The 22,968-nt window shown below is 35.5% G+C and overlaps 1 protein-coding gene across 2 annotated transcripts in view; it reads right to left on the reverse strand.

Moving 5' to 3' along the window:
* The window catches only part of LRRK2 (leucine rich repeat kinase 2), a 134,463-nt gene that overhangs the window by 103,512 nt on the left and 7,983 nt on the right, over window positions 1-22,968 (reverse strand). For both annotated transcript variants that reach the window (XM_028532277.2, XM_036019172.1), the window contains exons 4-13: window positions 22,682-22,770; window positions 19,500-19,634; window positions 17,199-17,333; window positions 14,433-14,564; window positions 10,093-10,212; window positions 9,496-9,638; window positions 9,329-9,408; window positions 7,930-8,036; window positions 3,524-3,653; window positions 1,042-1,166 (exon numbers count right to left, since the gene is read on the reverse strand). In XM_028532277.2, coding sequence (XP_028388078.1) covers window positions 1,042-1,166; window positions 3,524-3,653; window positions 7,930-8,036; window positions 9,329-9,408; window positions 9,496-9,638; window positions 10,093-10,212; window positions 14,433-14,564; window positions 17,199-17,333; window positions 19,500-19,634; window positions 22,682-22,770 — 1,196 coding nt within the window. The remainder of the gene's footprint in view (window positions 1-1,041; window positions 1,167-3,523; window positions 3,654-7,929; window positions 8,037-9,328; window positions 9,409-9,495; window positions 9,639-10,092; window positions 10,213-14,432; window positions 14,565-17,198; window positions 17,334-19,499; window positions 19,635-22,681; window positions 22,771-22,968) is intronic.

The raw sequence follows: 22,968 nt of genomic DNA on the forward strand, positions 1-22,968 counted from the left end.
CAGGCACTGCTCCCTGCTCCACGCTTCACTCACCCCACACCACATGCGCTTTCTCCTTCCGCCTGCAGTGTCCTTCCTGACCTTCCCACCAGGTCAGCCCAGCTCACTCTTCAACCTCAACATCACAATCTCTGACCTACTTCTTTGAATAAATCATTCATGCCTGCACCAGTATTATCACAACCTTTATACAAATATCTGTCATAGTTCCTCTCATACTGTCTAAAATTTAATTATTTACATATCTGTGTATCTCTGAGCTCCTAATACAGTACAATCACGCCCACTGTGTTTTCACTTATCTTTCATACCTTTGTAGCCATCACAGTGTTTGGAACAGGAGACCCTTAATCAATACGTGATGAATGAATGGAGGAGCAGGTGTTTAACTGGGCTTTGAAGGACAAATAAAGTCACAACAGATGTGAGGAGGAGGTAAGGGGGTGTGTGGAAACTATTGAGGTTAATGAGTAAATGCCACATGGTTATATTTGAGAAAGATTAATTCAACAACAGAGTAAAAGGACTAAAAGGAGCCAAGAGAAGAAGTGTGAAAAGTAGTTAGCTATTTTTATAGTTCAGATAAAGCTAAAACCAAAATAACTTGGACTCAGTGATGCCAAAAGAAATAGAAAAGAATATTAAAGATGGGCCCTCTCCTTAGACGTAAAGCTCCACACTTTACAGTGTAAATAAATTACTTAATTTTCTTATTAAATTTCCTTATAAATTAATCTATTTCACATCATTTTCCTTTATTTTTGGATTAGAGGGAAGATTTGCATTTGTTTGGCCAAAAAAAATGATCTTTTATTTTTTACCAAGAAAGTTAGGAAGTGGAGGGATTGAGCAAAAAAGAAAAAGGACTCATGGACATGGACAGCAGTGTGGTGATTGTGGGGGAAGGGAGGTATAAGGGGACTAACAGGTAAGGGAAAAATATAATAAAGATTATATATTTTTAAAAAAGAGTGAATACTTATGAAAAGCCAAAACCCCATTTAAATTGTTGCCTCAACCCACATCAATTATGTAACTTACCTGGAACTATAAAATGCAAAATAGCTCGAAGGGCCTCCAGCTGCACTGATGATGACGTCACATGACTTTTCATAACCGTTACTATGTTGGGGGCCACTGCTGCCATCACGTCCAGGGAAGTGTTACTGGGGATACAGTTTTGGAATACTTATTAAAGGTACAAACTCATCTCCTTGTACAAGCACCAATTTGAAACAAGTGCATGCAAACAGAACCAATATATATATATATTCTCAGAAAAGACTATATGAAATTGCATTTGGATTCAGTAACAAGAGCATATATAACTTTAATTATTCCTTAGTCAAACTTTAACCTCAAGAAGTTGAATTTACAGTAACCTGGGAATTCTTTTATTTAGTTTCAAACACAAACAACTTCCATATGATCTACTCATGGGTTATTACTGGCAACAACCCTCAAAAGCAGATGTTACTATTCCCATTTTCCAGATGAAGAACTCAGGCTGACAGAGGTTAAATATCAAGGTCCGGCCACTGGAAGGTGACAGAGCCAGGGATGGAATGCACACTCCCCTGACCCCCAAGGCAAGAGCTCTTTCCATCACACCACCTGCCTCTTCCAGAATAACTCCTCGGACTTCTTACGCAGTATTCTAATTAGTTTTGTTTGCATTCAAGTCTTGATCTCTTTAAGGTACTTTAGCTATTCTTTCTTAATTTCATTTTTTTATTTTCAATTACAGTTTATATTCAATGTTATTTTGTATCAGTATTCATATACTTTACAAAGCTATTTCCCCTATATTTCAAGTACCTGCCTAGCACCATCCATAATTATTGCAATTTTATTGACTATGTTCTCTATGCTGTGCTTTATTTCCCATGACCATGTTTTAACTGTCAATTTGTACCTCTCAATCACTTCACCTTTTTCATCCAGTCTCCCAACCCTCTTCCCTTCTGACAACCATTAGTCTGTTCTTTGTATCCATGAGTCTATTTCTGCTCTGTTTGTTTAGATTGTTCTTTATATTCCACATATAAGTGAGATCATATGGTATTTGCCTTTTTCTATCTGTCTTATTTCACTTATCATAATGCCTTCTAGGTCCCTCTATGCTGTTGCAAATGGTAAGATTTCATCCTTTTTTATGGCCGAGTGGTATTCAGTAAGAACCATGCCCTTGCTTTGCATGGTTTCATGGTCATTGAGATAGAGTCCCTCTTTCTAGCCTCCCTCCTTTGGTAACTGCGGCTGGGTTCCTACCACTGTTTGTTTTACCATCACTGCCACTGCATTATCACACTGTGTAATAATTATCTGTTGACATATCAGTCTCTCCAACTAGACAATAAGTTTTCAGTGGCAGGCCTGTTGTCAAAGTTAACTTTGAATCCCCAGGACGGGAACTGTGTGCATGTTACATGTGAGTAAATAGCCAGAAACATTAATTGTCCAGAATCTATAAACTCTTAAACTATAGGTCCCTTCACTGCGTTTTCCCCTCATTTCATACACATCCACAACCATGAAAAAAATCACCATTTAAGATTAATGTCATTTAAATGTTCAAGAGCAACATTTCAATAAAATACAATTCAAAGATATGACATATACAATATAAACATAATTGATAATAAAAGCAATGTAACCACATTCTTTATGTCTACAGATGTGCTACATACAATTCCTCATGGTATTTTCATTTCATTTATTCATAGTTAATAGCAGTATTAACAATACCTATGACATACTGAGTGCTTAAAAATGCACCAGGGATTATCCTTGTCTCTGTTTTTAAATTAATTCATTCAATTCTTACATTATAAATTTACAGTCTATGAGATTGCTGTTATCACCCCTCTTTACCAATGAGGCACCTGGAGTCTAGAGATGAAACAGCTCGAATTAGTGGGAAAACCAGGGCACAACATCAGACTTTACTGCAACAACCGTGCCCTTTTTGTGTTTTTATGTGTGACAGGTTTCCCTATAGACTGTTCGTTTGGCATTTGCTCAGGCTATGACAAAGTTACCTCACACTCTTTGGCATAATGAAATGCAAAAAGACACTGAGCATTCCTATAGCTCCACCACCCACCCCCAGATCTGATCTGGGAGAAAACACAGTCATTTCAAACAAAGGGACAATCATAAATATCAGTTGTGGAAAAGTGACAATTAGAAGCCATGCCCCAATTTGAACTTTTCTGCTTTCACACACAATAACTTGAAAAACTATTTAAGTTTATGTACTGTCTCACTTCCATTTTGCAAAACGTAGTCAACACCGAGCATGAAGCACAAAAGTAAACCTTCGACATATTTCTATGATCTCTACCAACCTTTTCAATATTCAGACAAACTAAGTCTATGACATCATGATGTGAGATTATATTACACAATGTTTCAATTTTCAAATGCCTTTTCTTTTCATTCTTAGAAATATGACTGAAACATTGCAATTCTGCCTGGTCCAATATTATATATTCTGCAAAAGTGTATGAATCTGTATTACCTTCCTTCAAAAAGATGATTTAGCATTTTGCAGCCACTTTCAGCCACTTCAGGAAAATGTATGTGCTTCTGCATTAATTCCAACACATTCAGGTATATTCCTTTTGACAACAGGATTTTTCTGAAATTAACTACAAGATTTTTTTAATGTTACTTGTAGAAATGAATACACATTGCAATAAGACACAGAATACTAAGATAGTCCAAAATTGTAGGAAAGTATATACAAATACATATGTACTTTATATTTCATTGGCAACTTAAAGATTATTAATGTTTGTTTCTTTATAATACATACCATTTCCAATGGCTTTTCATTTATTAACCATTTGTTGAGGTTTTAATTTTAAAAGCTTTATTCACAGAGCTTTATTCACAAAGCTTTAGTCTGGTACCAAGGTAATCACCATACCCTAGTCTTGTGAAAAAAGTGTTTTACAGAACTGTTTTAAAATAATACCCTCCAAAATAAGAATGAAACTTATATTTCATTCTAATATTTAAAACAGTTTCATGGAAGGACTGTGGTTATATAGAGCTAAGATGCACTAAGTATACTAGACACTAGTGATCTAGGAATTAAGTCACAGGTGTGCACCTCCATGTGCAAAGGAATAAAAAGCCCTGAAATAGACCACAGATAATTACATATTTTCACAAAGTAATACCAAGGCTTAAGAAACATGGAGATATGCTTTATAACTAATTTTACCTTATATGTAAGAAAGTAACTACATACCAATAATAATTACAGAATAATTTTCCTTTTCCAATAAACTTTCTTCACTAAATGCAAATCCAATGTCTTAGTCTCCATATAAATATCAATTGTTTGGAAACCTCCATATATAAATACCAATTCCAACATTATACAGTATAATTCAATAGCTTGAAAGCAGTAGGAAAGGAAACTTACAAAGTTTTAACAAGTAATGTTTTGAAAAATGAGTTATCAATCTCCAATTGGAAAAGGTGAAAAAGAGGATAAAACTCAGAAATAAGTGGAAGTGATACACACATTCTAAATGACATCCAAAATCTGAAAAAGTCATACCTTTTAAAAATATCTAGACTATCATATATTAAAATGTGATAAGAAATTGGTTCTTTTGCTTGGTTACTTCAAAAGTTTTAATAACCACTCCTAAAGTGGTTAAATTCTAGGGAGATACTGTAAAATACAGAAACTATTCTAGACAAGCAATCCTCACATGTCAAGTGAGCCTGAGTCACCTGCGAGGCTGTGAAAACACAGACTGGCTGGGTCCCAACTGCAGAATTAATGATTCGGTAGGTCTACGTGGGGCTCTAGAATTCACATTTCAATAGGTTCCTAGGCAATGTTGCTGGTCCGAAGACCACACTTTAAGAACCACTGTCCTGGACACTGACGTAATTTGAGACTTGAAAACTGAGAATAAAATTTTCATGAAATACTAGACGTAAGAAAAGAAATTCCATCATAGGGCCATTTTAGAGTTTACAGAACATTTTACACATTTTAGCTCCTTCACCAACTATCTACACAACCCTCTTGACCTCATCCATTCCATTTTAGTAATAAATTACCTGCTTGAGAAGGCCAGTGACACCACACAGTTTCCTTCAGGTCCTTCCTCCAACACTCACCTCCTTCCATGTCTGCCTGCTTACAACTGCATTTCCTCTGGGCCCGAACATACACCCTCCAAAAAATTGCTTCATTTTCTTTCTCAGGTACTTGATGCATCAGATATTTTAATTTAGTCTTATTATCTACCATACTTTTCGGACTATAAGACACACTCCCCCCCCACCCCCAAATTTGGGAGGAATGATGGTTGTTAATGCTGCTGTTGAGTTCTGTTTACATTTACATTGGTGAAATATTATGTTATTTATGTTATTAAGTATTTTACCACACTTTTTGCTTCAAATTTTTTTCCTATTTTCCTCCTCTAAAACCTAGGTGCGTCTTATGGTCCAAAAATGTGGTATCTTCCCTACTAAAGTTTAAGTTCCACAAGCCTGGGATTTTTAATTGATGTATCCCAAGTGCTTTAGGAATTCTGGGGTACATAGCAGGAGCTCAATAAATACTGAGTTAATTAATTAAATGAAAAATGTCACACACAATGTTAGATCCTTTGCCTTGCAGCCACAGTGGCAGAACCTAATTCTTCTGGCTGCCAACTCAGTCATTTCTCAAGAAAACCATATTCATTCCTGCACAACCAATGTTCTCAAGTATCTTTCAACAAAAAGTTGCCCATCAAGGATGGTGGACAAGCTGCCCTATGCCTTAATTCTTTCCTAAGACAGACCTTCAACTACAAAACAAAAGGATCTGAGGACAGTTTACCTGGCAGGTGACCAAGAGCAAAGAAAGAAGTAACCAGAAAGAGCAGAGAACTGGTTCTGAAGAAAGACATCAAGGCTGACTTCAAATGTAACTAATGTTAACACACCATAATAAGAAAGAGCCCAAAGCTCACAAAATCATGGTTGCTTTGTTGGCATATCAATGTTGCCTTCCATGTGGTTAGGAATGACAGTACCAACACAGGCTGTTTGTATGTGGCAAAGGCTGACCTCCTCTCCGAGGTGCCTCACACAGAAACGGTCAAGACTGGTCCTCATTTTCAGGAGTAAAATCCCTATCCAGCCTCTGTGAATTCAAGAAGAGTGATTCCTTTCCTTACTGCTCCTGCTGATTCATTATCCTCAGGGACACCCTATGTCTGTCCTTAAGAGCTCCTGCCAGCCCAAGTCTTTTATTAAAGTGCTATCTGAGAGGTGGACTGAGAAAGGAAGAAAATGAAAAAATGATTTTCCTCTGGATTTGACCTCTATAACAGCACAGGAAACACACGAGGAGGTCCCTTGATTCCTTTCACTCTACCCAGGACCTCTACTACACGAGTCCTATTTCCAGGTTTTCAATATTTTTCTCTCCTTTTTTTTCAAAAAATAGCCTGCAAGTGCTGCCAAGTTCCAAGGACTTTAAAATGAGTTATTTTTTTTCAAGATTTTCTGGCAGTATTTCCTGTTCATGAGGGTTGAAATCTAAATAGGCTGAGTCTCATTTTTAAACCTCAAGAGTCTTTCCAAAGCTTTTTTTTAGATTTTATTTATTTATTTTTAGAGAGGGGGGAAGGAAGGGAGAAAGACAGGGAGAAAAACATCAATGTGTGGTTGCCTCTCATGTGCCCCCTACTGGGGACCTGGCCCACAACCCAGGCGTGTGTCCTGACTGGGAATCAAACCAGGGACACTTTGGTTCACAGGCTGGCACTCAATCCATTGAGCTACACCAGCCACGGTTAGAAAGTTTTTAAAATAAAACAACAGGAACAGTGTAGGAAGCAAAAAATGTTTTTAAAGTAACCATTTGGTGTTTATTATAGATACCAGAAAGAAATCCCACTGGACACAAGTAAAAGTCTATCAACAAGAAATTGGTTCATAAAATAGAATATAGGTATACATCAAAAAACCACACAGCCACTAAAAATGATAATGTAAGATTTTATACTTATCAACATAAAAAATGTAAACTTGGTTAATAAAAGAGTATAATACAATCCCATTCTGCAAAAAATATAGGAAATATATTGTCTATTTCATGTGTAATTACATATATAGAAGCCCAGAAGAAACATATCAAAATATTTATTTTCTTCTTTATTTTTACCTCTGTATCTTTTATACATAGATAGATAGATAGATAGATATAAAATACTTACATATGTGATATATGTATATACTTATACGAGGGGGGACCCAAAAAACAGAATTTACTTATAAAAACTCATGTATTTATTCTTACTTGTTTAAAAAGCACTCTCCATTTGATGCAATATACCTATCAAGACATTTTTTTCCACTGCTCAAAACAGTTTTGAGCTCATGGATTTTGATGCCTTTTAGTGCTTCTGTCATTTTTTGTCTCACATCTCCCACATCAGCAAATCTTTTCCACTTGAGGACTTTTATCATTCAAAGAAACACATACAAGTCGCTCAGGGCAGGATCGGGTGAATAAAGGAGGGTGGGGCACGGGAGTCATGCCATTTTTGGTCAAAAACTGCTGAACACTCAGCACAGTGTGGGCAGGTGTGCTCATAAATCACCCATCATGAGATGGGCAAATATGCTGGTGTTCAAAAACATTCACTGAAGCCGAGCACTGCCTCTCACAACAACGCCAGCTAGTCCACTGATACAGATGGGTTCCTAGAATACTCACCTAGTGGGGAAGCCTGTACTACATGGGGCCCACCCTCCAAAGATAATTCTGGGTTTTTTTGAGTCCATCCTCATATATCAGATACATATACATATTACATTTTTATAATGTATTGCTTTTATAATTTAAAAAACATCAAATGTGTTTCCTTCTATTAAAAACTATGGTGCACCCCTTACCATTTTGTTCTAAGAGAGTCGATAATGCGTTCGCAGATGCCTGAAAAACTTCTTTTGATGAAGAATGCATCAGCATGGAGAGCATCACTTCCCTGTGAGCTGGGAACCTTTCACAGATTCAACCACAATGTCAATAAACAATCTTTTTATTCATTATCTCAAACATTCATTTATCATTGTCTAATCTGTCTAATAAAAAAATAAGGGCATATAAACATTTTATGTCACCTCCACTTAAAAGAGTGAATTATAGTTAAATAGTTTTAAATGATAACAGTTAGTTTAGTCCATTAAATACTAATAAATTAGTATTTCTGTTTCATCAATTTGATAAGAAGTAGAGGGGAAAAAAGACTTAGCAACTCTACAAAGAGGTACTCAGAATTTTTAAAAAAGATGAAACAAGAAAAAGAATGTAATGGAAGCAAGAAAGGAAAACTAAATATAAAGAAGCAGTGTGCATTTTTTTTAATGTAGAGTATTTTCCTTTAGCAATCCATTTATTTTAAAGATTCTTATAAATATTGATGAATCAGTGTGCTATGAAGTGAAATTTATAACTGCAACATGAACCTACCTTACCCTAACCTCTTGAAAAGATTGTTCAAAGTGATTGAGAATTACCATTTCCTTTCAAAATGAAGATGTTTAATTAGATAGCATATGTGTTACTAATTCTCTGCTGATTGCCAGTGGATCACTATGAAAACAGGCTGTCAGGATTTGAGATGTAGAATATTACCATTTAAGTTTCCAAGAAAAGTCATTCAAAAAATCCAGAGCAAACAGCACAAATGTAAGCAGCTGCCATAAGACAAGACACGGCTTATGGTCCTGCTACAAATCCAATACACACAGATCTGTTTACAGTTGTGTCTTTGGAAGAGAGGCAGTGCTCTCTTGAATGGCACTCCCATAGAAAGCCTCCTCAAGAGCTGTCCGCTACAAACAATGCTCGTAAGAGAAGACAGGACAGCACTGCAGTATCAAGTAGGAAATCACTATAGGAGCCTTATACCACCTTTAATTCCTGATACTGACAACCAGCTGGCCAGTCACTGCAGCAGAAAATGCCACAGATGGCTCTGCGATTTCCATCACCTGAGATTAATTAATATGGCATTTTTAAATGAACGGCCATAAAATTGGAAGTTTCTTCCTTGATGATTCATAGTTCACTGAATTATTATTGATTCCAAATGTCTCAGTAATAACCCTGAAACACACAACCTTTTACTAACTACTGAAGGCAGTGGAATGAAAATTTTCTGGCAGAGCTTAAAATATAAATGCCTATATTAAAAACATTTCTAATAATAAAATTTGCAGTTATGATATTTTATATGGATTGATTAAAAATAACTACAATTTTCTATCATATTAAATTGAAACAACTGACTGGCCATCTTCATCTCCAATCTTCTCGTGCAAATTGTTTTGGTACATAAGGAGATTGTTTAGGGCCCAGCATGCAGCCTCCTGGGTTAAAGGAGAAAAAAAAAACTGTCAAAAAATAAATCATTGAACAAACTATTTTGAATAACTAAAATATTTATGGAGTCCAACCTGCACATGCTTGTTCTTTCTGTGCCCCGTTAAGGCTTTGTAACAGGCTTGTAGCCAAAACAATTTATCTTCGTCCTCATCATCAGCGTTCTCCTGATTTTCATTCTTCTCCTCTAAGTCTTGATTTAAGAAAATGGTCTCAGCTTGAAAAAATATATAAATATATGTCTTACAGTTTGAATGACCAACTCTAAGTCCCTATTTTAAAACATTATTAACCAAGTGAACTATTCTTTAGCACTGGTCTTGGTATATTATAAAGACCTTTTTAATATATTACATATTTTATAATACTGCTATCCCATCTACACAAATAATCAAATGAGGAAGAGGGTATCAAACAAAACTAATGGAACAGAGGGAAATTAATGGAGATTACCTGCCCTATAGCAAAGTCAAATCAAAGATCTATCTATTGATGTATAAACTTGGGAAAGGTTAGTTCCCTTGAAAATATCCTCTACTGGAAAATGCATTACATTAGGACAGAAAGGGTATTTAATGGGTCCTTCTCTACATGTGACTTTCTTGTTATAATTTTAACAGTCAGGATCAAATGCCCCTGGTGGGAATTTCCTTTTTAGTAGAGTTACTTACTGAGGAGTGCTAAACAGCTGAGCGCTGCAATTTGCAATGCCGCATTCTCCGAATACTGCTTCACGGCTTTCACCACAAACTCGTGCACCTCGTTTAATACCAGGATATTAAAAAAATTACCTAAAAGTTAAGTGAGATATTAGCTGTGTTCTCACTCATGGAACTTACATTATCTTAAATTACATAACAGTATTAAATCAGTAAATTTGGATAATGAATATTTTAATGCCATGAAAACACATATTTATTTTAAAATAGTTTAGAATAATTGCATAAAGTTTTGAAAATTGATTACATGCAGTCATGCAATAATGTTACTTTGTCAATGGAACTCACTGGGCAAAAGTAATGATATGTTTGGGTCATATCAACTTTGTGCTGCTTGACTCCCTCTCATGTCCTCATTGTATAAAAAGCAGTTAGGTGTCTGTCACACATGGCACTACCGCACTCATTGCACACAATGGCTTAATTTTCCTGCCTTCTAAAAGATGGGGAGGCAACCCTCCCTTGTCACTGAATTCTTTTGCTGAAACATCTTTCTTTCACTTACAAGAATACTGCTAAGAAAGCCCATTGGCACGTTTCTTACTACTTGATCTTGTCTGTGAAAATCTCAGAAGAAAACTAAGCAAAGTTTCAACAGCTTTAACCCAACCCGGAAGTTCCACACCATTTCATACTCATTCTTCTGAGAATCAACACATCGTAAAAAAAAAATCTACACCCTTAAGAGAAAAAAATTTATAAGTGATGTTTCAGAAAGATGGGCCTCCTTCCTTTTGGTTTATTTGTAGCTCACTAACAGTTGCCAGGTTCCTTCTAAAAGTAAGAATGAAACTCTCATTTAGACATAAGTGTAATTAAATGATTCCTGAGGCACAAAGCCAGAACTGAAAAGGATCCTATGTCATAAAACACCTAAAGCCCAAACTAAAAGTCAATGGTTTCAAAATCAAGAGGCAGTTTTACTAGGCATAGCTCTTTTTTACCAATACCTTTGTATGTTCTTGCTTCTTCCATATTAACACACTAAATAGACATCCTCCCCAGAATCAGCGATCTCTAATGTTAGAGTCATCTCAAAAAGATTTTCCTCTACTTTTCTCAATTTATCCAACTTGGCTCTTCTCCCTACTGTTATTCCCATGCCACTGCCAACAGGTGATGTCCCACCGTTACCATGTGACTCTGGGCAAACACCAGCAAGACAGATTTATTTTCAGACAATTTATGTAAAACTACGTAGTAAATTGTGGAAGGCTTTGAAATGCATCCATATTAGATTAAATCCATAATTAGATTATATATTTTGACAAAATGCCAAGTATTTGTTTATTGACTTTGAGTTCTTATTTTAGTTATGAGGATGAAGTTAAATTTTATCCAGCTTCCTTTGAAACTATAATAGGGACAATAAATTCTCTAGCCATAAAATGGAAAAAAGATTGTCCTATTAAGAGATAAATGAGAGAAAACAAGCATCCTTATCTAAAGATAAATTTGATGGCTTTTATTTTCAAAAAGTTATGAACAACACAAAACTTCCAGTGGTACGCCAGTTGTCTGGTTTATTTAATGTCAATAGTAAAATGCCAAGCACCCTTCATGTGTCATTACAGACCTATTTGGTAATCAAGTACCATTTCCCCACTCACAACAATAAAAACGCTTCTTCCTCTGATTCATTTCAAGGGATTAAGATGAACTCATATTTTTAATATAAGTTGTGCAAGCCACAAGCTGTAACTTGATTGTGGTGAGTTGCAGAACATGAAATAGAGGATTGTATGTTAGTATGCTACTCATCTAGCTATTTTAAAGGATCAATATTTGAATTACACTCAAATGTTCTCAGATATCACCTAGCTAACACACCTAGGTGTGCCCTTCTTCATGAAAGCATAATAAATAAAAATCACTCCTTATAAGTGAGATAAACTAGAAAACAGCTCCTACATTTTAGAAGGAAATGCTTTTGTTTAGGGATGCAGAAATCTAAGTTCTCAGCCTCATTTCACCCCTTACTGATGACATGATCTTGGACAACACACACAGACTTGCTAAAATGGGTCCTCATCCCTAAGTGTGGATATATGGTAACATGCCTTTACATTTCAATGTTTCCTTCATAGTTTCCAAAGTTGTTCCCTATATATAGCGGATTGGGGTGGGGAGTTGTTTCTTGAAACAATATCGGAAGATGGGAATGGGGCAGGGAAGCTCAACAGGGAGCTGAAATAAGAACTGTGAGCTGAAAGCGAATGGAGACCCAGAGTAGTCCCATAGGAAAGTATGGATCACTGCGATCCAGAGACTAGCCTTGGACTCTCTCCAAGATAGGGTTGTTCAACCAGAGGCTCCCACATTCGGCTGGGACCTTAAAAGATTCTGAAGTGCTCCTAGGTCAGTCCTGCGCCCTGGCCCCTGGCCAACATCTCTGGAGGAACATCTGTAATTTAGGTCCTCAGGATTCTCAGACATTAAATTCCATCAAAGAGATGCTGACAAGCATACAGGAAAATAAGATTATGACAGACTGGCAGTCAGCATGGAAGCAATAAGTTTATATTCGTCTTATAAACTTATAGGACTTCTTATATTGGAATTATCCAATGCAAAACATGGATTATATGGGTTAGTGATTAAAGATACACAAAATAGAATAAAAGAAAAGAGAATGGGAAGAAAAAAAAAGAACAAATAAGAGGCATTCAAAAGTTACCTGGCAGATCTGAAAATAAAAAGAGATTTTAAGAAATGTATTTAAAAATTGAATAAATGACCAACTTGAATTTATTACTAGAGCACAAAGCAGCTTAATATTAGAAAACCTGTAGATGTAATTCTCCATATTATCAAGAAAAAAGGAAAACGACTAATCTTAATATTTAATATTTTCTAAAATTTAATACTTACCCCAATAAATTCAATAAAAATGGGGAAAGCACACATGTATAAACAAAAGCAAACAAGAAACAGAAAAAAACTTCTACTTCTTAACTTGATAAAAGCTATTTATCACAAAACAAACAAGATAAGATTCATTTTGAAAAACTTATAATAAGCATAGTCTGGATGGGAGAATATTTAAGCATTCCCTTTAAAATCAAGATCAAGACAAGGATGCCCACTATCACTCCTTGTATTCAACACTGTACTAGTAATGCTGGGCCATGCAAGATGATAAGAAAATAAAATAACAGATGTAATAAAAAAAGAAGGAAAAACCCATATTGTCATTATTAACAAATTAAATAATTGCAACATAGAAAACCTGAGTATTTACAAATAGATTATTAGAATTAATAGGTTTAGAAAACCTAGTGGTAAGACCACCACTATACAAAAAATCATTTGCATTTTTCTTTATGCATACACAGCTTAAAAATACACTGTCAAGGGATTGAGCAAAAAAAGAGAGAGAAATTTATACTATAAGTAAAATAGGTTTCATAAGTCAAAAGAATAAAATAAAATAAAATGTCAAAATATATACCATTTACACTAACAAAAATATATCTAGAAATAACTAACAAGATGTACAAAAGAAATTGAACTCCTTCTTTATAAAAAAAAAATCCCAGGCAGATGTAACACAGTAGTGCTTAAATTATAAAGATTTGCTATAAAATATTATTTTAGGGGAAGGAAAAGACTTATTAATGTATATAAAAAGAGTAAATCATAAAGTAACTAATTATTAAATTATATGACAGAAACCACCATAAAGATGATGAAAAGACAGGTCACCAGTCAAAAGAAGGTATTTCCAAACATATAACCAACAATCAAATCATTTTATATAACTGTATGAAAAAATACTAAATAAGTCTTATAAACATAATGTTTTAATTGCGGATGACAATGTTCATCATAATTTCATTTTTATTAAACAAAAACAAAAAAAAACTGTCAACACAAAATTCAGGAGAGTGTTAACCTCTATAGAGGAAGCAGGGGAAACAAGTAGCCCAGAGTAGCTTTGCCAACCTTGGTAACGTACTAATAAAGTTGTGTGGAAAGTCCTTTTGCATTATGCTTCACATTTTCTACATGCTATGCTTATTTTTTGTACATGTCAACTATTTATATAATGATACTTTAAATATAGTACTAATAATAAGATAAGACTTCTCTTACATTACACATCTGTTTTTACCACTCCTTTTAAAATTATGTCTAAGCATGAGAGAACAGTTGACAATTTTACATTTCTATCCAATGTGTGTCAGTATGTGACTTTTCCAACAACATAAAACATACATGTGGTATGTATACTTACATCATATAGACTGTGATAATAAATGATAATAAATGAAACGAGAATTATAACTTACCTAATGTAAGCCGATGGAGCAAGCAGCAACTCACTTCCTGAATTTTTTCGTTGACAGGGAATGCTTTCATGGCTTCTACCACAATATTGTAACACCTCACATTGCCACTCATGAGCACTTCAACATTATTGCCTAAATTTAAGAAATCATGATCATCAGTAAGATAACAATTCCTCCTTTGAAATATGCATACCAAGACATCTTATATAGATTGTAAATCTATGGCAACATAATGCTTACATTTTCAAATTTAAATACTATGTTCTGTCAAATAACTGTAAAAATACTTCATTGAGAATATAATAAGACCTAGGGTTCATTTCTAGCATTAAAGGAAAGTTGCTTTATTCCTGTTTCTTGGCAGAAAAACTTGAACAAAATAAAAGGAAAATTAAGAGTGTTTTTATATAAATATAATGTCTTGGCCATGAATTTTCAAATAAATGAATTTAGGGCCTATTTCCTCATCAGCCATTAGTCCATTGGATAAAAGCTTTTAATTGTTTCTTTTCCTCAAATCAACAAAAAGTAAAGATTATGCTCCACAATTAAAAAGCTAAAGTCAGCTATGATCTAATTTCTGTGCATTCCAGAAATGCAGCACAGCAGCCAGCGTGCACAGCAACAAAACCAAGCTTCCCGGAGGCTGCAGGCTGCGAGACAAGGAAAAGAATGGGGCCTGGGGGAGGAGAGGCCAGTATGAAAACATGTGACTTCAGGACAAATAGTGATGAGCCAGAAAGGAAGGAAAGGATACACTGGGAAAAGCAATTAATGAGTAGAGAGAGGGAAAGCGTGACTAGAACCTATGTGAAGAAAACTAATTTATGTGTCTGAATGGAATGTTAACAAACAAAAAACAATGTTTGTAAAACATTTTTCTTCCTTTTTCAGCATAGCCATACTAACCAACTGTTTTCCCCAAAATATATTTTTAATGTTTAAGCTGTACTAAAAATTAAATATAGAAAAACATGTTATAATGAAAGAAAATGACCTCTTAAAACAATTTTCTGCATTTACTCTGAACAGAGGACATGATGTTCTTTAAGACTGAAAGGCAAATGTCTTCCAATTATTATGAGTGTTTAAAACATTGATTCTTTTTTTCATCTGCTGCTATCTTTGACCTTTATATTATGAATCAACACATTTTCACTGGAGTTATGTTGGATGTGGGTGGAAAACAATGAATTTCAAAAACAGACAGTCCAAAATAAATAAATAAATGTATAAATATAGTCAAAGTAGTATAAAATGAAGAATATATTCAGTTTTTTGACAATGGATGACTTAGAGAAATCTAAAATATGTCCATTCTCTATTATTATTCAGCCCCATCTACTTCCAAAGCATTTAATTTCCTATGGATAAGAAAATGATAGATTCTATGACCATCACAAAGAAAGTCTTCTTTCATGAGGGAACTGGGTTTTAACTGGTTTCACGTCTGCAGATTTCCATGTCTGAAACAACACCTGCACTTTATTTAATATACTATACATATGAAATACAAATTATGCAATAATACTGTCAATGTTTTTATAACACATTACATAACAGGGCTAGTCTGCATTTTTCACATTATTTAACACATTTAATTCTCACAATTCCACATGTGTGAAAATTAAAATATTACTAGATAAATACTCATGCATATCCTATATAAACCTACCAGGGCAACACATACAATACAAAAGCTCACAAACTTCCAAAAGCAATACACTCTGATGCATTATGTTAGCCCACTGACAACCACTGGTAGCATGCACAGAAAATTAACTTCTTACCTGTACTTTTTGTGACAAAAATGGATAGATTTCTAAACATCAAAAAATGCTAAACACATATCACAGCAAAGTTTAAACTCCTTCCTGTGGCTTTTCGGGACCTTTAAGATCTGGTTATGCTCTAGTCTTATCCACTGACTCTTATCAAGCCCTTCCTCTACCTCCATTAAATGACACACAAGCAGAATGGGGCTGAGTATGTGCACACACGTGCGTGCACACATTTACTCTCAGACACAGTTCCCTGAGCTCCTTTTGTCTTCTCAAATGCACTGTGCCCTTTTTTGCTCCAGCATCTTTATACTTATGATGCCCCCTCTCTGGGCCATGCTATCTGCACTTCCACTTCCCCTCACACCTCCCAATACAAAAAAAGCTCTGTTCATCATTCAAGTCTCTGTTAAATGATCTTGCCCCATGCCCTGTTTGTTCTCCTGACCCTAGGTACTATAGCCAATACCTGCCTCATAATATATTGTAATCACCTATATGCTTACAATATCTGTATTTCCCATGGTACTATGGGCTCTAAAAAGGTAAGGAATGTGTTTACAATGTCTACTACTCTTTCCTTAGTACCAAGCCCAGAGCCAGCTGTGGTACAGCATCAATAAATAAAAGTTAAATAAATAAATGAATGGGTTTAGCATCCATGTGTTTCTAAATGATAAAAATATTTTTTAAATCCTCACATGAGGATATGTTTATTGATTTTAGAGAGAGAGGGAGGGGAAAGAGGGAGAGAGGAAGAGAGAGAGACATTGATATGAGAAAGAACATTGAGAGGCTGCCTCCCGTATACTCTTGGACTGGGGATCAACCCCACAAATTTTTGGTATACAGGACAATGCTTCAACAAACTAAGCAACCTGGCCAGGGCTAAATAATAAAACATATTTTTAAAACCCTCTTGGAAGGAGGTACATTATAATTTTTCACTTATATAATAAAGAAATCGTGTATACAGGCTACTTACAAGGAATTGCTAAGGAATGTAAACAGTGTAGTACGTGAAGCACAATTTCCTCTTCATCTTTAAAGTTTTTAAATGCACTCAACAATATCGTATAATCTTTATTCTCAACAAATTCAGTCAGTTGCTCCTCTGAAACTGAAAAATAAAAGGCAAAATATTGAAGAAGCTTAAAGATGACATAAAATTTTAATTACTCAAGAATTTGAAATGTACAACTATTAGTAGCCAAACAGTTCTCAGAAAAACAAAATTATTTGTAATTTCATTTTAGGGATTTTAAAGAAAACTAACCAACGACTAATGAACATGACCTCCGGGAAAGGAACACCCCATAATACATAAAATCGCATGGTTAATGGTACGCTTTTGAAGGACAGCTCAGCTAAGTCCATCGGTTCAACAGGAATAGACTTCAGCAACTGACAAGTAATTAGACTTTGAAATACTCTGTCTTAATGGTCTTGATTTCATCAGAGATCAAAATTATCATCGTGAATTTTCACAATTAATATCTCTTGATCAAGCCAATGATGGCATCATTTGGAGTCACTTCATTGGGTGAGAACCTCAAACACACACACAAAAAACTGGTTTATCAGCCTGAGAACAGCACTGACAAAAATGTTAGAAATGCACCACTTGTCATGATCAACATTGCTTCCTGTTTTTCAACTTTACACCAATGGTCCACATAATGTCATGTGAAAGTGGTTAGGCTCATCTAATAAATGAAAAATAGCATGAAACTTTCTCATTTTACTGAGCAGCTTCCATGGCATACTTTCAAATTTTGACAATTAACTTTCCAGGTACCACTAAGTCCTGTAGAACTTGATACTCCTGGAAAAACTCAACAATGTTTCTACTCGACCTTTGCAATCATAATACTGTCAGCATCATGGATCTTTCTACTGAATAAAATCTTAACATTCCCTCATGCTCTCCATATGTCATGGATGCGTCTCACAGTGCTGGTGATGGTGTGATGTTGGCCCTTCTTCCATGAAAAAGAATGTGCCCCTAAACGGCAATGCAGAAAATTATAGGCCCTATAAGACAAAAAATCCTCGAACTTTTCTTTGCCCAATTCTTAGCAAAAGCTTAGTTGCAAGATAAAACGGTTATGAAATACAGCCCAAAGACATGCAGTTCTTCCATTCGCCACTCACAGTAAACTCTTCACCCCCCAGGACCAGGAGGACCAAGGATCATCAAGGAGACAGGTACCAGGCCCACACTGTTCAGACTCTTGACAGAGTGTCTTTCACTGAAATAACAGTTTGTGTTCCTTGCAAATTGTGTATACCTTATCATTTCTTGCAGGGAAACCCACTGGAGGATTTTCTCAGGTCTCTCTTGAGAACCACTGCTTGTCCTCATAAATGGGTTTCCTTTTATCTCCAGTAAGTTTGTAACCAATGATGTTTACCCCTTTTCTTTGCCTGATAAAAAGCAAACAGCCAAATTTCTGGTCCATCCCTTTGAAAATATGTAGGACCTGTCGTATGTAGTAAATATAACCTAGCTTCCTGTAATTTTCCCTTCACCCATTTCCTCGTCCATTTCTTCCTCTAGTATATCTATAAGCTGTTTAAAGCCCTTCTGGAATGAGATGGAATTCAACAGTATAAGGTGATCTATCCTATTTATGGAGCTGCCAGAAACCAGAGTGGTAAACTGATATAGACTCAGGGCTCATGTAAATTATTCTTATCCTAAACCCCCAGCACTGTTGTCTCGAATAATGATGCAAAAGCTGCTCTCACAATACAGTGATAAAATGAACTGCTCATGCCCCCCCGATCCATTTCCTCATCAAGCCACAAAAGATTACAACTAATTAAAGTTAACATGATAATTTCTGTGATCAAATCTTTCTAAGGGACATTTTCTAAACTTCTTGGTTCTTTATCCAGAGCCTTTAGTGATTTCTAAAATCTCTGGAGATGACTCAGCATCATCTCAGACCCAGATTTAGTCTATATCTTACCTTTCACTTTTATATTTTCTTTCTTCACACCTACACATCTGGTTTGCAAAGTGAACCTTATGTCTTGTTAAGCAGTGGGAAAAAGTGTACTACAATTATGTAATGTATAACCCATGAAAAAAATTATTCCACAAAAACAAGCAATATTTCTGAATGAACCCCATTACTTATCCTTGACTAACAACTCCCACTTCTTAATAAATAGTATGACTTTAGATATCTTCTTGTTATAATTATATTCTACTTCTCCCATTATAAACCTTTTTTCTTATATAAATATCAAAATAAAGAATTTGACATTTTTTACATACCTCTCTCAAACAGCACTTGTAAAGCTTTGCACCCAAGTTTCTGGACCTCGCCATTGGTTGAAAATGTTCGCATGGCATCAAAAATTAATAAGAAAATATCACTTTCTTCATCCAATATTAGCAAAGTGATTTTACCTATATTGAAAAGAAAGATAGACCAAGTAAACAGGTACTTTAATATTTCATGTATTCATTTTCACATGAGGACTATGAATGGTTTGTGGACATTTTATTTTGATGAACCACTTAGTTGCCCCAGATGTTAGACCAATCTGGGCTCTTCCATCTGTCTTTCTAATTAAGACCAGTTCCCACTACACTTTACCATGTGATTCCTAATCAATATCTTCAGCCAAAACATCTTGCCTTCAATTCCTGAAACTATTTCTATCTGCCTCTCAAATAACAGTATCTGAATATCCTAAACCTCAGCTGCTCCTGTTCCCTATCTTCATCAATGATACCATCACCCAATAGTTACCGGAGAGAGAAACCATCGAGTCATCTTCCTCCTTCACATTCTCTTCAATCTCTCTGCCCAACCAAAGATTCAACTCATTACCAAGACTTTGAAACTATCTCCTAAATATCCTGAAAACCCCCTATGCACTAACCCCCTCCATTCCTATTGTGTTGAGGATCGCGTCATCTCTCACCTGGAAAGCAAACGCAATTGCCTAATTGCTGGGCTTGGCCCAAATTCCTACCTGATTTGTCCTCCAAATGATAGTTCTAATCCTCAAATGTGATCCTGTAAACCTCTTGCTGAAATAGTCTAAGGCCTTCTCATACTCCTCAGTCTGACCCACATGACCCTTCGCAAACTCGCTGCTTTATTTCATAAGCCCCACGTCCTTCCAAGCATTGCTGACTCCAAACAGGCTGCACGCCTTATTGATCACTAAACATTTTCTTTGATAACCCTTTGCACTGGCACTAGCTGCAGAAAATGCTCCTTCCCTTCCCCACAGCAAATATACTTCTACCACAATTCAAGAAATAACACAAACCATACCTCTCTGTCAATAAAAACAGTAGTACCAGAATGGAAGTGGTAGTAGGAGTAGCAAACCTTCGTATAGTACATAACATGGCAGACAGCAGTTGCAGCACCTCACTCTAGCACGGGTAAACCCACCACAACCACACAAGGTAGGGGCAGTCCCTGTTTGTGAAATAAGAACACTGAAGAAACTTGACGGAGAAGTCAGTCAAGTGACTGCCCAAGGCTCAACGACTAATAAGTGGCAGAGCTGAATTAAAACTTGTTCATGTCCATGCTCATAACTTCCACAAAAGAGTTTAGCTCTTCTCTTCCCTATGGCGGCTTTCTTCATGTATCTGTTATAGGACTTCCATTAATAAATTGAAATTACTTATTTAAATACTCTCTATGTCTCTGCCTGTACTGTCCAATTTGGTACCCACTAATCAACATCTAGTTTTAAACTCTAAATTAATTAAAATTAAATAAAATTAAATTTCAGTTTGTCATATTTTAAATGTTCAATAGCTACCATGTATGGCTACTAGCCATGATATTGAAAAGTACAGATATTCAACATTTCTTCATTTCAAAAAGTAATATTGCACAGAGATGCTGAACTCTGAACTTCTGTGTGGTAGGAATTTTGTCTCATCTGTCCTACAATTCTCCAGGACAATAGGAAGTGCCAGTAACTATAAAATCAACTAACTAATACATCAAACAATAAAAATGATTCATAAATTAACCTTTCATAGTATCTGAAATCAAGTTTAAAACACATTAAAAACTTTCCTAACAGTGCAAAATTGTGAAAGTTTTGTGGAAGAATTTGAGATTAACTAGTCTTCTTAAAACACATGGGCAAATTTCCTGTCTATGCACTGCTGACTTTAACCTACTCCAGTGTTGGTGGATTTTTAAAATTCATAAACCCTCAGCAGCTTCCTGTCCATTGCCAAATGGAGAATGACCTCACTATTGCCTTCCTGCTCAAAAAAAACTCCCAAGGATGAGTTTATAATAAATCATGGCTAAGACTAGTTAGTAGGTTCCATTATATGTTTTAATAAATGGCTATGGTGACGTGGTGAGTTCATTCTGCCTTTTCTTTCACTTTTCCCTCATACTCTGATCTGCACCTTCTTTCCTCCTTTCTCTCTCTCTCTCCTATTGGGTCTTCATTATTAAGCGAGGTTGATCCACACATCCAGCCCCAATGGTGCTATCTCCTGAGGCCTCTCAACTCTGCACATGCTGTTCTCTTGTCCCACAGCACCCTCCACCACTTTGAAGGAAATGCCTCCCCATCCTTCCTGATTAGCTTCCCTGTAAACAGCCTTTCTTCTCAGAACCTTATATCATAGCAGGTGTCCATCACACCAGTGATCACAACTATTTCAAAATATCAAGATTCTTTGTTTTCAAGTCCAGACAGAAGTCTCCTCGGAGAAAGAACCTGTTTTTATGAGATCAGACTCCAATTCTACTACTTTCTGGCTGAGGCAACCCCTCTGTGCTTCAGGGTTCCTCTCCTAGAAACTGAGATAAAGTACCTATCTCAAGGGGCTTTTTGAGGATTATGTTTTTAAATCCATGGGAAGATTTTACAAGTGAAGTGTGGTATCTATCGAGCACTCAAAAAGTAATGCTTTAGCCCTGGCCGGTGTGGCTGACTAGGTTCATTGTCATTCCGCAAAGCAGAAGGCCGCTGGGCTGATTCCAGGGCAAGTGCTCTCTCTAAAGATAAATAAATAAAATCTTTTAAAAAGAAGTGATGCTATATACTTTTAAAATACTACTATTATGTTATACCCTAGAAAATATATTATATTATAGAAAACATATTAAAGATATAATGAAAAAAGTTATAATAATGATAAGGATATGTAAGAACAACAAGCTAAGAGGAATAGGAGCTGTGGGACCAGATTTGGGGAGTAAAGCTGGGCTAGAAATACAAATCTGACTATAGTAGTTTATAAGGTGATATTTAAAGCCAAGATATTAGGTGGGGTTTTTGACAGAAAAAGTTAGAGAAAAGAGATAAGAGAAAATGGAAAGAAAGAATTTGGGGAATCATCAATATTTAGGTTATATTATGTTACTATACTTTAAAACAACATTAAAACACAGAAGATGAATTAAAATATTTTTAAATATGAGTTGACATTAAAAATATGTGTGTATATATTACCTGAAGTTAGAAGGAGATCTAAGGCCTTCAGTCCAACCGTTGACAGGTTTATACTGGCATTATGAACTGTAAGCATTTTAATAATCAGTCTGTAATTAAAAAGGGACACTGAGATCAGTGAAATACAATATCTAGACTTTTGTTTTCTTAGATACTGTGTTTTACTCTCATACCTTTTATCCATCTCATTGTATTTCATTCCCTACATTGATGCTCATGTACTTTTCCTTCCTATAAACCTGAGACAGGCACATGACAATCAACAGGGAATCATTATGAGTCTCAAT

The sequence above is a fragment of the Phyllostomus discolor genome, chromosome 2, assembly GCF_004126475.2.
Source record: "Phyllostomus discolor isolate MPI-MPIP mPhyDis1 chromosome 2, mPhyDis1.pri.v3, whole genome shotgun sequence".
Taxonomy (NCBI): domain Eukaryota; kingdom Metazoa; phylum Chordata; class Mammalia; order Chiroptera; family Phyllostomidae; genus Phyllostomus; species Phyllostomus discolor.